The sequence below is a fragment of the Oncorhynchus kisutch genome, unplaced genomic scaffold (assembly GCF_002021735.2).
Source record: "Oncorhynchus kisutch isolate 150728-3 unplaced genomic scaffold, Okis_V2 scaffold1312, whole genome shotgun sequence".
Lineage (NCBI taxonomy): Eukaryota > Metazoa > Chordata > Actinopteri > Salmoniformes > Salmonidae > Oncorhynchus > Oncorhynchus kisutch.
In genome coordinates, this window is record NW_022263257.1 from 2664 (window position 1) to 17688 (window position 15025).

Consider the following 15025-nt stretch of genomic DNA (forward strand, 5'->3'; position numbering starts at 1 on the left):
AACCCACTAGTTGTTCTTTCAAAGAAAATAATACAAAAATGTCTGAAGTCTGAAGACCTCTCGTATTAACACCTCTTGTACTTCCCATCCCGGATCCTGAAGAATTGTCATCAACTGACACTAAGTAGCATAACGCAACGGACAAAAAATCTGTTGAATCTAGGGGTCATCTTTTTTTTTTTTTGAAAAATAACGCTCCCAAAGTAAACGGGCTATTTTTCAGGACCAGAAAATAGAATATGCATATAATTGACAGCTTAGGATAGAAAACACTCTAAAGTTTCCAAAACTGTATAGATATTGTCTGTGAGTATAACAGAACTGATATTCCAGGCAAAAGAATGAGAAAAATCCAATCAGGAACGCAGCGGTTTCTAAATAAGAGTCCCTTCCTATGCTTCCCTATTGAGCAGTGAATGGGATATCAACGAGATTCCCTTTTCTATGGCTTCCTTAATGTGTCTAGTATCACAAGACATAGTTTCAGGCTTTTATTTTGAAAAATGAGCCTGAGCGACAACATTGCGTCAGTGTCCACCTGATGGCTCTTTGTGTATTTCTCCCGCAAAAGACCGAGGTAGCCATTTTTCCACCTGGTCTTGCTGAGTAAAGAACTAGCTGAGTGAAGAACTAAAGGAGCTATTTTGGCTACAAAAATAATTTTTCTGGAAAAAAGGAACATTTGCTATCTAACTGGGAGTCTTGTGATTGAAAACATCCAAAGCTCAAAAGGTAAACGATTGAATTGGATTGCTTTTCTGATTTTCCTGACCAGATTGCCTGCTGCTAGCTAGGCATAATGCTATGCTATGCTAGGCTATCGATAAACTTATACAAATGCTTGTCTTGCTTTGGCTGTAAAGCATATTTTCAAAATCTGAGATGACAGAGTGATTAACAAAAGGCTAAGCTGTGTTTCAATATATTTCACTTGTGATTTCATGAATATTAATATTTCAAGTAAGATTTTATTTTTTTGTCTGTTGCGTTATGCTACTTAGTGTCAGTTGATGACAATTCTTCCAGATCCGGGATGGGTAGTTACGAGAGGTCTTCGGCATTTGTGTATTATTTTCTTTGAAAGAGCAACTGGTGGGTTTTGAGTGCTTCTCCCCTATTTGGGAAGTTGGTCTCTCTGCTCCTCAGTCTGAGAGAAATATTCTGAGAGCAGGTTCGTGTCTCTTTCCTCTCTATATAAAAACTGTATAACACAGGTGTTTTTGGAAAACTGGTTCATTTATCCTAAAGTCAATAGTGAATGCATTGAAAACCTATTTCAGCAAGTTAACCAAGTTTTGGCTGGTTTAGCTAGCCATGTTAATGACTAGCTAACTAGCACCGTTGGTCACTGCACTACAATGTCACGCTAGCTATTGCCAGCAGGTGATTTGCTAGCAGGTGACATTAAGTGAATGTTTATTTTCTTACTACCTTTTAAATGTTTATATAAAAGGGTTGTACTCTGTATTTATGGATTAATATCACTCCTCATTGAGGACATGTGTCATTACTGTTGCTCCTATCTAAAAGATATCTTGTGTCCTACCTAACCAGTGAACGTGTGACTGACCGTCCTGTCAATGCCCATCATCACCGTTTGATATCTTTTACTGCAGGTATGCTTTTCTGTATTTTTGTTATTTTCTAAACACAACGCATGTATACTATACGATCACTTTGTGGATTGAGTCTGAGATATTCTGAGAGCAGTGAATGTGTGGCTGTAACGTCCTGTCAATGCCTGATATCTTTTACTGCAGATAAAAACCAAGTCACCCTGAAGTGCGGGTGTCTGTGTGCCTTTCTTCTGGGGGGCTATGTGAAGTTGGTTACACTATCTGTAAAGCTTCAGTGATTCAGATTGAATAGAACCATACGTGTTCTGCTAATTTTGATGGAGCTGTTATTCAGAACACCTTAAACAACATACAAGGAACATTCCTGCTTGACTAATAAAATTATAGTATAATATGGTGAGTGATTCTACTAATGTTGGAGATTTTAAAAACAGAAACGGGGAACAATCCTGTAAGACAAAGTTATGCTTGTTATAAGAAGTGGCCAAATGGCAATATTTTTTTGAGAAAGGGTATTGTCCAGATTAGAACCTGTGACCTTCTGGTTTATATCCCAGTGCCTAGTCTGTGTCACAAGGGAGGGAAGCACCATAATTGTTTTGTCACATATTTAAAGCTTTTTGTTCAGTCAGTCAGTTTACTATAAATGTGATTATTTAAGAATGTTGGGTATAGTTGCAACTTGGATTCGAACTGGCCACTTAACAGGTCACAGCCCTCGCGTACCACCCTTAAGTATACTTTTCCCAAACATGGAGAGCAATCAGGAGGGCTGGAGAGGGAAAATACAGGAAGTGCTTACCTCCCATGAGTCCCAGGAAGCCACCTTCCGTGAGGCAATAAGAGATGAGACCAGATGAGATTAGAAAATGCTGTGTAACCATGGCAACTGTCAACTAGGAATTACACTAGGGAAGAACTTTATATAAAGGATTCAGCTAAACACCTTTTAACCACCAGACTAGGGTGGAATATTTTCCTGTTATTTTACAAATGCTCAATAAATCACTTTCAGAGATGCAGCGAATGAAGTTGGACTACTTCTAAGTAACTTTGGCTGACTCCTATGTCATCTCCTACATGTGACCTTCCATTAGAGTTTTGCTTTGGTGTCAATTGAGGATTATACATTCATATCAGTTGTGTTACCCCATTATTCAGATTTACTGATTTCTGTTGGAAAGTCTACAGAACTAAGAGCAAACCAGCCTATGTATTGAACACATGGAATAGATTGTGATATCATGAATTAATCATGCACACAATGTGCTTCATTTAATTTATCAGGAATCAAATTTGTTTGAAATTGTTTGGTGATATGCATAAAAGGTGAGTAATTACCCATAATTCTGCAGCTTTGGATAGTTGTACTTCCAGTTTTGATCATGATTTAGTGACTGCAAATAACACACATGCATAAATATATATATATATTTATGCATATAGATCTACTGGGATTTTTAAAAGACAGACTACCTTTGTTATGTCTTCTTGGACCCAAGAGAAAAGTATAGTCGTGTTAATATTTTTGACAGGCAGTTCTGTTGATGAATGTATTTGCAATTTTGACTGTATATATTTTTTTAGGAATGTTTTTGTTTTTTAAAAGGCAACTACATTTTGAAAAAGCATTTACTGTTTTGCAAAAGTTCTGTTGCTTGTCGACTGTTTTGAAAATCAACATTGTTCCAAAAAATGCTTGTAGGCGTTTGAGAATCTGATGCGCAAAGACAGTTGCTCCCTGATTAAATAGTACAAGAGTACACTCTGCTGGACAGAAATGCTTACAGCACCTGGTGTTCCCAGGCAGTGTACCATCCAAGTACTAACCAGGCCCGAGACTCGGCGTAAGCCAATGACTGTGTGTATGTATATATGCTGTAGGCGAAGGAATAACCCTTGGTACACTATATCAAGTTTGTCACATGAAAAAGTGCAGTGTGAAATCATAGAATCAATGGGATAAACAGACAGTTACTTTAACACAGGCAGATGAGTTACAAACCTTGTATACATTTCAACCGCATATTTGAGTCTTATGAAAATAGCAGGCCTATCAAATAATGACTTCAGACAACGTTACCGGTATGCGAGGCGGGCCATATTACCAGTACATGACTTTAGCACATTTAATAGATTATACTGTATATTCATTAATTCTCGTATACATTTCCAATCATAAATTGTTTGTTTTAACTACTTTACTACTTCACTATGTGTATATTTTTGATAATGTGTATAGCACTGAGCTTTGCAAGTAAGCATTTCACTGTACCGTTTACTCCCTGTATCCCGTGCGCGTGACAAATAAACTTTGATTAGAAGACCGACTTGACCAGCACTATCTAGCAATCATTGAGGTGAACTTTCTCAAATGTGAAAATACAATCTACATCATGATCCTAACAAATGAAAACGAATCAACTCTGTTGTCTCTGCCTGATTTATCTTTACAGTGACGGGGTGGAGCGTTCTTGGAGGTACTGCAATACCAGGTCGGTGCGTGGAGTGGACGGAGCAAGCCCCTATTCCATCTCCCTGTTCCAAAAATCAATTTAATATATGGTCCCCAGATAGGGGATGTATCAGATATTAAACTGGTAAGAACAGATTATTATAATTTTTTTTTGAAAAATATTTTCATTTCACATTCAAATACAATTACAAATTCAGTGCATTACGTTGTACATAACATGGATTCATAAAAACAGTATCAAAAAGTAACACTATAAAAATAGCAATACTCCTCAAAAGTGCTGTTCTGCAGAACCTGACCAGTATTATAGGTCTACATTTAAGATTAACGTGCCTTTTAACAATCTCCAAAAACAATAAACAATTCTAAAAATCAAAACATACACGTATGCCAAAGTGAACTCTGAATAAACCTCAGTGTGTATCAAATGTACAAAGGCTTAGCCTACATTTCAGTTGTACTTATGGAATACAACTATATATAGGCTATAAAAACCGTTTACAATGATGGAAATCTCTTTCCATCTCTGTTTAACTGATACGATGCCCCACTTATCTATTTCGAATTGTATTCTTTTCCAAATGTCCTGTTTTATAAATTGAACCAATCCTGTCATTGACCGCACCACATCTGGCCTCTCAAAGTTTGGTGTCCCTTATCAAGACCAGAGTCACTAATGCTAATAATTGCACCCTTTCCACATTTTTTTGTTCAAATTTGGCAACCCCTTCATAATCAATGTTTTTTTAAATCTCAAAAAATTGTTACATTTTTTCCCAAACTAATTTGGCAAAAGAACATTCCCATAAAACATGGGGGATTGTTTCAATTGCGAAACAATTGTCCCTGGGACAATTTATTCAGGGTCAAATTATGATCATGTAATGTTGATCGGACCGGACCGCAAGATGTCTGTGTAAAACAAGCCAATTAAAATCTTTCAGTGTGTTGAAACTTTTTAATTGTGCCCGTAGCCAGGTGGAAGGCGATATTGGTAATCTGTCTCTAGGACGACAATTTTCTATCAATTTCGCATATAGCAATCTGTGGTTGATTACATTTTCTTTTACTTTGCAGACAGGGGTTTTCCTTGCCCATTCCACTATTTTCTTAAAAGGTAATGGGGTGATTTCAGCTTTTGTCTTACTATTATCCCTCTCCACCATGAACCTTAACGGTACAGACAGCCATAATTTGATTAGAATGTGACTTGTGTACAGAAGACGACAAAAGACAAATGTTTGAGTAGAACAACGCATCTAGCTTGAGAAGAATGAGGGAAATCCCTTCCACCAGCCTCTATAGGCTGGTACATCCGATCTCTACGGATGTACTCATATCCCCCCCAACAGAAATTAAACAGTACCTGTATGAAAGTTTTTCTTAGAGACACCGGCAAGGGAAACACATAGGCAAGGTGAAGTAATGAAGGCAGAATGTCCGCCTTCAGCACTAACACCTTCCCACTAAAAGATAGTCGCCTCACTTTCCACAGTCCCAATCTTTTATTAAGCGATAATAGTTTTTCTTTCCAATTAAACATGTCATCTTTCATTTAATTTCCGAAAGATATGCCGAGTACTACCATTGGTCCTGTGCACACAGTCAAACCACATAACTGATCCGTTGTCCATTTCCACTGTCCCAAAGGTTTTATTTCTGTTTTATTCTTGTTAATCTTCGACCCAGACGCAACAGAGAATTCATCAATGACTTTGACAGACTCTTTCAAGCTCAGGTCGTCTTGTAAATATAAAACTGTATCGTCCGCATAGTGCGATATTTTTAGCATATCCCCTCCAGGTAAAATGATGCCTTTGATGTTATAATTTGTCCTAATTGCGCATACGAACGGTTCAATATATAAAACATACAATAGAGCAGATAGTGTCACCCTGTCTGACACCTCGTAATTGCTTGATAACATTTCCAATATTCCCATTAATATTTACCCTGCTACCCACATTACTATACAGAATTTTTACCCATTACATATAATTATTTCCAAAACCAAATTTTTCCATAATTCTAAATAAAAACTCATGGTTTACCATGTCAAAAGCTTTTTCCTGGTCCAAATTCACAATAATAGCTGGCAGGTGCCTTTCCTCTAAATAGGCTTGAACGTCTCTGTGCAATTGCAAGTTCCAGGTTAATCCACACCACATGTTTGGTCTAAACCAACAACATATGCCATGGCAGAAGATAGGCGATTAGTTATGGCTTTGCTTAATAATTTATAGTCATCACACAACATTGTTAAAGGTCTCCAATTTGCTAATGTCTTGGGGTCTCCCTTTTTATAAAGTAGAGAGATTACCCCCTCACACATCGAAACTCCCATATGCTCCAAACCAAATATACCTATAAACACTTCCAACAGATGACATCCAATTAAATCCCCCAAAACTATGTAAAACTCTTTAGAGAGCCCATCCACTCCTGGTACTTTATCTTTCATGCTCTTCAATGCCATATACATTTCATCTAATTTCAATTCCCCTTCTAATTGGTCTCTAATATCTAAAGGTATCTGCACATCCACGCATTTTAAAAAATGTGTCCCCTTCTCATAATCAATTGTTTGTTTTTGAAATAGCTGAGAAAAGTAGTGTGTAGCGACACCAAGCATGCCATCTCCATCCTCAACCATCTCCCCATCTTGGTCCAATAAAGCCGAAATAGTCCCTCTTTCCCCGTGATTTAATTTGTTTGAAAAAAATATGCCGAGCACTTCTCATCATTTTCCCATTTATCTTGCTGACTTTTAAAAATGAAGTCTCGAGCTTTCTTTTCAAATAATGTGTGCTGCTTTTTCAGCAGGATACCCATATCTAACCCATATCTAATCCATATCTAATCCACCACCATTTACATTTCCTTGGCTGTGTAGATCTTTTAGTTCATTCTGCAATTTATAAAATTCTTGGTGGTTGTACTTTGTCTTTGCAAAAATTCTGAATAAAACTCTTGATTCTTAATTTTGTGCTCTCCCACCCCTCTGAAAGTAGAATAAAAAGGTTTCATAGCTACACAGCCCTGGAAAAAAACCTGAATCTTGTCCCAAAAGTTGTCGTGTAAAATGCCGTTATTCATTTTCCAATACCCTTTTCCAAATTCAATTGTTTTTAATTCTACTGTCACAGACAGGCAACTGTGGTCTGAATTTAAAAAAACGGTGTAACGCACGCGGACGACACACGGAGTTCACGCGGAACAAACAGATCATCTATTCATAAACACTGTCCTCCTCCTCATGCTCCCCCTCCATCTGTGTGGGTGCCAGACCGCTGCTCTCGATGAAGGCCGCGCCTGACAGGGATAACAGAGTCTCCTCTGCGCTGCCCAGGTTTCCCTCGCTTTTCTCCTCAGACTTCCCGCTTTCAAAACAACTGAAGCGATTTCCCCCCCCCCCCCCAAAGCGTACTTCTCCGTCGCCTCCATGCGAACGAGTGGGGAAACAGGGCTCATCCGCTTCCTTTTCACCGAGCACTTCCTCCTCTCTCTCACCGTTGTCCAGCTCTCGGTAGCCGAGGGCGCGGTGGGCTCTCCCTTCTCCACTTGCTTGTTCCAACTGCTGTTCGCTTCTCCTCTCTCCTCGTGAGATGCTGATGGCGTCTCACTCCCGCTCTCCTGACTCTTGCAGTTCTCTCTCCATCACTAGCTCATCCACAACCTCCTCAATAGTGTGTAGTTCCATGCCTTCTCCCTCATCTGGTCTTTTCCCGCTCTCCGCTCTTTTCCCGCTCACCGCTCTGGCGTAAGAGGGGACTGCCTTCGGGCAGTGACGGAACAGGTGGTCCTCTGAGTTGCACAGACTGCAGCGCTTGGGCACGGTGCAATCCCTCATTATATGTCCAATAGTCCCACAGTTTCTGCACCTTGTCTGTGTGCAGGCATCTGCGAGGTGCCTGTACGTGCTACACTTCCTGCAGAAACGAGGCTGTCCAGCATACAAGAGGTAGCCCCTGTCTGCACCGATGGAAAAAGAAGCAGGAGGATGGCGGTATCCATCATGGCCGCTCTCGTCCTCCTTTAGCAGCACACAAAACTGCCTCTTCCCTGTCCAGATGCCTAGGGCGTCCTTAATGTCTCACTCCAGGCAAGATGGTCACGTACCGGCTGAGGTAGCACACTAACGTTTCTTCAGTGACCCATGGGTTGAACATATGCACCGTTAGCACCCTCATATTGTGCCTGCACAGGGACTCAACTTTAAAATCCACGAGGGCGGGTGCTGTCGCATTCGCACGAAGAGCCCTCTTACTTCCTCCAGCCGGGTGATGGTGTAGAAAGACACATCGTAGAACTTCTCGGGTGTGTTCTGTTGCAGGCAGTGCACATCGTCTGCTGTCAGGCGTAGAGGTCCAAACAGAACTTCCTTTCCAAAACGAACTCTCCATCAAATTTTCCTTTCCTGTCCAATTAAATCGAAGCGTATTCTTCAGTCCAGCAGCCGCTGACTGTGACGTGGCCGACGACGTCGCACCACCTTGAGGATCCCGTTCGAAATGCACTCGATCTTTCTCTTGATCTTAGCCAAAAGGCCGAGAAGCGATACCCACAATGCTTTCGAAAGGCTCCATTCTCGCACACGTCAAATTCGATTACACCAAAATGAGCTCTGTAAACTTTCTGCCAAATATCAAAGATTGTGCTTTCATTTTTAAATGAACAATTTGGAGAACATAATATTGACATAACATTTGATCTTGTATCAAATATCTCTGGTATCATTGCTGCCACAGCGGAACTGAAGCAATTGTTCACTTGATGGCCCCAGAGTTCCACCGACTGATCAAGATCAAATGTTATGATGGCCATGGAGGAGGAAGCAGATGGGGAGCAAAGTGAAAATGACATGGCTTGAGAACGCCTCTTGGAACCTGTGGCCAGACGGGGGAAGACTGGGTGAAAGCATGAGGTTTTTTAGGGCCTTCATTTTTGTGGAACCCAGCAGAAAAGTATCCTCAAGGCATAGAGTCAGGTGAAGAGAGAGTGGGAATTGTCATGTTATCAAACTTTGGTTTTTCTTTGCATATATAATTATGCATAGCTCAACACAGTTATGTTTTGTTTCTTTTTGCTTTTCAAGTCTTATGCTATAACTCTCTTAGGAACCGGAAGCTAAAATGTCATTCTGTTGTCTGACGAGAGATGTAAATAAGAGTGTGCAGTGTGATTATAGAACAGAAGCCATAAGTCTTGGATTTGTAAACATAATCAACTGTGAATGTTAAATCATGTCATTGTTTGCTCATCAAGTCATTTCCAAGTTTATATAAATGTTGAACAGTATGAAGGTAATGTTCAAAAGGGGGAACTGATGGGTTCTGACTTCTAAACTTGAAATATTGTTAATCATCAGGTATCCTATGGAAATGAGAAGGGCCACAGTCTGGTTTCTACACCAGAAGCTAATGGGCATCTGTAGGAGAAATGTATATGGTGGAGTCAATTAAGGTTGGATATGAGCCAGGGACTTAGAATGTTACTGAGTAAATGAAAGGCAATCACATGGTTGCAGTCACTGATAAGGGTGGAGAGCTGTGGATTAGTGAGGAATGGGGGGGCCCAGGTCAGGTCACATTAAGGGAGAAGGAACAGTTTATTACCCACATCACTTAACTTCCTGCCGAGCAGTAGAGATGTAACGCTTAAAAGAGTAGAAGGAGACATGCTCTGTTCAGCAGTCTGACCCATTGGGTGAATAAACGGTTTGAGCTTTACTGAGTTTTTACTCTTTATTTAGAACCTAACAATATAAATATCTGGATTTGATCAGCATCCAAATTCCAACCTGATGCTCCCTGAGCCTGATGAGACATATTAAATGATTTTGCTGTTATCCAATAGGCTACATACATATATATACGACTTTTCAGGCTACAGAAAAGGTACATTTGTCAGCAAGGCGCATCAATTAATGGCAATTGATGAACTTCATTAGGCAAACTTTTTGGTGTTTTGTAACAGATGCCTATTTATTCATCAAATGGCACTAGTTTGCTATGTTGTTGACTTAGGCCTCTCTTTATGTAGTGTTGTCTCTTGTGTTTTGTCCTATATTTTTAATCCCAGCCCCCGCAGGAGGCCTTTTGGTAGCCTTCATTGTGATTTAGAATGTGTTCTTAACGGACTTCCCTAGTTAAATAAAATAATAATAATAGTAGGTTAAACATGCAGTTTGGATGCTGAAATCATTTTTGGAGTGGAAAAACATGCACAAAAATATCCTACATTTTAAAGCGATTTGTTTGACAAATCAGATAAATATCATGAACGGTTGTGTTTATGCCACATAAAAAAATAAACATTTAATTGACTTCTTTATTAGGCCCAATAAATATGTTTTACTGGTAAGTGAGGCAGTCCCATGTTACCAGTACATGACTTTAGCGCATTTCAGAGTTTATTGTAAATTGTATACTATTGTTGTGTATATGTATATTTTCAATTCCAATCATAACAATTGTTTGTTTTAACTACTTCACTACTATTTTACTACTTTGCTATTTGTATATTTTTGATAATCACTGTTGATGAGAGCTTGCAAGTTAGCATTTCACTGTACCGTTTATCCGTGCTCATGAAGAATAAACTTTGATTAAAAGATTAACGCAGCATTCACATCAGCTATCATAGTCAACTTTCGCAAATGTGAAAATACAACATGATCCTAACAAATTAAAACGAATCAACTCTGTTTTCTCTGCCTAATTTATCTTTACAACGACAGGGGGTGCACCGTTCCTGGAGGTACTGCAATACCAGGTCGATGCGTGGAGTGGACGGAGCAAGCCCCTATTCCATCTCCCTGTTCCAAAAATCAATTTAATATATGGTCCCCAGATAGGGGACGTATCAGATATTAAACTGATAAGAACAGATACTACACTTGATCTTAGCCAAAAGGCCGAGAAGCGATACTGCAATGCTTTCGGGAGGAAGGTGCCGTTCTCCGACACGTCAAATTCGACTATGGTTACACCAAAATGAGCGCTAAACTTTTCATCAAAGATAATGCTATAAAAAAAAGTGTGGCGTGGATTGGGAGATAATCGACGTCGGGAATAGCCACGTTTGACTGTTACAACGTAACAATTTGGTAGGTTGAAAGTCACGTGGTCATCCGCCCTCCAATCGGAAATGAGAGAAAGCGTTGTTAAATTAAACCCAGATTAACAGCTAAATTGGAATAATAATATATCGTGGGTGGGGGACGACGACAATTTGGAGATAATAATAATATTGACATAACATTTGATCTTGTATCAAATATCTCTGGTAGCGTTGCTGCCACAACGGAACTGAAGCAATTGCCCACATGGTGGCGATCGAGTTCCACCGACCGTCGCTTTACCAAGCTGTCCTGTGTGGTGCACGAAACTGCGCCACTTGACTTCAATACATCAATGCAAATAATGTGAACAATAAATGTATTTGTTTTATATATCGGTCTGTAAAGCCTTGTATGATATGGCCATTGTGAGGAGGCCTTCATAAAGTTGCCCTCCTAAATTACTAGAGACCAAACTTCAACCATGGCACTGGACTGCAGGAGCGGGCTTGGCGTATGGTCCTGGCTGCCGAAATGTGTCCTCCACATAATAACTGTACAAACATGGCACTTTTGAGGCTTACTTTTACAATTAAGCTTAGTCACTACAAGAAATGTCATATCATGGACATAAATCACCTTTAGGCATGCACTCACTGTATATAGACTTTTTTCCTACTGTATAATTGACTATGTTTTGTTTATTCCATGTGTAACTCTGTGTTGTATGTGTCGAATTGCTAGGCTTTATCTTGGCCAGGTTGCAGTTGCAAATGAGAACTTGTTCTCAACTAGCCTACCTGGTTAAATAAAAGGTGAGGAAAAAATAAAATACTGTATATGTAAGTTATTTGGTTGGTGTCTTGTGAATCAACCTGTATGTGCATTAGGGTTTAATATTATCCCAGTGTCTTACAAAATGTTCCATCCCGAGAATAAATCACTTTTCTCCCGGGTAACCAGTTATTAACCGAGAATAAATATGTTTTCTCTGGGGCATTTCCCGCCAGGAAACCGGAAGTGACATTCAAAAGCATATAAATATCTGGATTTGATTAGAGCTTTGATCAGCATGAACATTCACACCTGATGCTACCTGAGCCTAATGAGACATACATTAACCACATTTAATGAGCCCTACATTAACCACATTTGATGAGCCCAAGTCCAAAAAAGCCCCAATGATTGTGCTGTTATCCAATAGACCACATATATGATATAGGCACATTACCCACGAAAGAAAAACATAGATGAAGCTAGCTATATGCTCTCTTGGGTAAATAAATGAAACTAGCCAGTAGGTTCATCTGTTTAAGTGTGAACTCTGTGTTCGTGGGCCATATTAACCACTCTCCATTTGTGAACTGTGTACGTGTGTCTTATTATCCTCTCAGGGTTTTGTGTATAATATGATAGCATCTAATAGAGCATCAATCTGCCTTTGGTTCAACTGGAACAAATGTTGATGAATAAGTTCAGTGGGCTGACTGTTGGTAATGCTGCAATAATGGAGAGTATTCCATCTCGGTGGTTGGACTGAAGAGACACAGTGTCTGTCCCCAGTCTGTCAGTCTTACTGCCATGTGAGGAAAGCTGTCAATTCGTCCCTTGCATGCATTGAGTGAATCCATGCATAGCATGCAAAGACTGTGCACTGAACGAGGGGAAGAGTTCAAACCACCAGGACCACAAGCCTGTGTCTGACTGACCCCTGAACCTGGTGACCTTGCTGCCTGACCAATGGGGAGACACACCAACTTTGGGTGCCGGAGAAGTGGCGGCCTGCAATAGTACATCCAGGTCCATATGGAGCAGGTTAATAACCCCTGCTGGGGCCAAACCCACACACGGAAGATCAGCACTGGGATTACTGGGACATTTTACTGGGAAGGCCCTGGAGATGACTGGTGTGGTGTTACCAGTTGTAATAGTTGCAGAGATATGGACAGGCAGGTGAACAAGTAGGTGGAGGATGGATGAAGAGGGTGAGGAGAGGATGGATGAAGAGGGAGAGGATGGATGAGGAGGGTGAGGGACTAACTAGAGAATGAAAGGAGGTGAGATCATCAGAAAGGGGTAGCTGGAGTGGATGGATGGAGAAAGAAAATAAAGGGCAAGCCAAAAACAAGGGGGTAGAGGAGGTGGGAGACCAGACCATCCCTAGGAAATGGGGGTAGAGGAGGTGGGAGACCAGACCATCCCTAGGAAATGGGGGTAGAGGAGGTGGGAGACCAGACCATCCCTAGGAAATGGGGGTAGACGAGGTGGGAGACCAGACCATCCCTAGGAAATGGGGGTAGACGAGGTGGGAGACCAGACCATCCCTAGGAAAACAAGGGGGTAGAGGAGGTGGGAGACCAGACCATCCCTAGGAAAACAAGGGGGAAGAGGAGGTGGGAGACCAGACCATCCCTAGGAAAACAAGGGGGTAGACGAGGTGGGAGACCAGACCATCCCTAGGAAAACAAGGGGGTAGAGGAGGTGGGAGACCAGACCATCCCTAGGAAAACAAGGGGGAAGAGGAGGTGGGAGACCAGACCATCCCTAGGAAATGGGGGTAGACGAGGTGGGAGACCAGACCATCCCTAGGAAAACAAGGGGGTAGAGGAGGTGGGAGACCAGACCATCCCTAGGAAAACAAGGGGGAAGAGGAGGTGGGAGACCAGACCATCCCTAGGAAAACAAGGGGGTAGACGAGGTGGGAGACCAGACCATCCCTAGGAAAACAAGGGGGTAGAGGAGGTGGGAGACCAGACCATCCCTAGGAAAACAAGGGGGTAGAGGAGGTGGGAGACCAGACCATCCCTAGGAAAACAAGGGGGAAGAGGAGGTGGGAGACCAGACCATCCCTAGGAAAACAAGGGGGAAGAGGAGGTTGGAGACCAGACCATCCATAGGAAAACAAGGGGGTAGAGGAGGTTGGAGACCAGACCATCCCTAGGCTAGAACCTATGAGCCGTCTGAGTTGACACTGAGGGTATGATGTTGATGGAAGCCTGAGGGGACATTATGACATCATCTGACCTGCGGCTGTGACGGGGTGGTTGCCTGTGATGGTGCGGTTGCCTGTGACGGTGCGGTTGTGTTAGCGTCGGAAACCAGGGCTTCACCATCGAACAAGATTATGTCCTGTTGTTGCGTGTCTGGAGCTGGAGTCAACGAGGGTCTGGGGCTGGGGGGCGGGCGTACAGGGGCGGGTCCAGGGGGCGCCGGCCTCGTCTGGAGGGTCCACGGAAGTATGTACAGACATGCAACAATAGTGAGGGAGACACAGCACACAGGTTAGTAAAACACACCAGCACACTAGTAATAGTAGGTTACTGTTACCTGGGCCGGTATCCAATCCAAGGCGTGTCATGGAGCAGCGCTCTGGACAGATGACAATGTGCCTTTTCAAGGCAATTTCCCTGACATTCCTGGAGATTGTGTTTACTGTAAACGCTGCGCATGTTGGCTCACCCTCCATGTTGGCTCAAGCGTAAATTACCTTTAGAAATCAAGTGCAATGCGCTGCTCTACAACGCGCCATGGATTGGATCCAGCCCTAGTCTGTAAGTGGTGTCTATGAGGCTTCCTTCTATGTTAGAAGAGCACATGTCTATCAAACCAATGGAGAGAAACTCTCCATTCAACATGCTCTGGGTTAGTTTCATCTCTCGCTTTGGGAGTGTTCCTGAAGAGAATGTTAGCGACTGTGTGTGTGCTCGCAATTGTACCGTCCACTCCTTTTTCCACCCTCTTGAATTCAACACCTTAAAAATACTCCAGACCTTAAACTCCAAGATTTCCCACACACACACACACACACACTCACACATTTCTGACCCACGCTTCTGAAAATGACACTCGTTCATCAACACACAAATCCCAGTCACTCAAGACAAACACAGAGACAGTCAGACACGTTACAGC

At 41.7% G+C, this 15025-nt stretch overlaps 1 protein-coding gene, 1 long non-coding RNA gene, 1 other non-coding gene and 1 pseudogene across 6 annotated transcripts in view; 1 reads left to right on the forward strand and 3 right to left on the reverse strand.

The window, feature by feature from the left end:
- The first annotated feature begins 337 nt into the window (after positions 1-337).
- LOC109886925 (uncharacterized) lies at positions 338-10669 on the forward strand. Its single transcript, XR_004208204.1, has 4 exons — positions 338-732; positions 1555-1616; positions 4034-4177; positions 5131-10669. It is a non-coding gene; the product is annotated as an uncharacterized LOC109886925 (long non-coding RNA).
- The window catches only part of LOC116365916 (myc box-dependent-interacting protein 1-like), a 61568-nt gene continuing 48868 nt past the window's right edge, over positions 2326-15025 (reverse strand). For 3 of the 4 annotated variants that reach the window (XM_031818252.1, XM_031818251.1, XM_031818254.1), the window contains 2 exons: positions 14138-14332; positions 2326-2403 (listed from right to left, as the gene is read on the reverse strand). In XM_031818252.1, coding sequence (XP_031674112.1) covers positions 2341-2403; positions 14138-14332 — 258 coding nt within the window. In that variant the 3' untranslated portion in view covers positions 2326-2340. Of the gene's footprint in view, positions 2404-10793; positions 14333-15025 lie in introns of those variants that run through there. The other variant, XM_031818253.1, reaches the window with a different exon arrangement.
- LOC116365918 (uncharacterized) lies at positions 4036-4215 on the reverse strand (annotated as a pseudogene).
- LOC116365917 (U2 spliceosomal RNA) lies at positions 10791-10981 on the reverse strand. Its single transcript, XR_004208205.1, has one exon. It is a non-coding gene; the product is annotated as a U2 spliceosomal RNA (small nuclear RNA).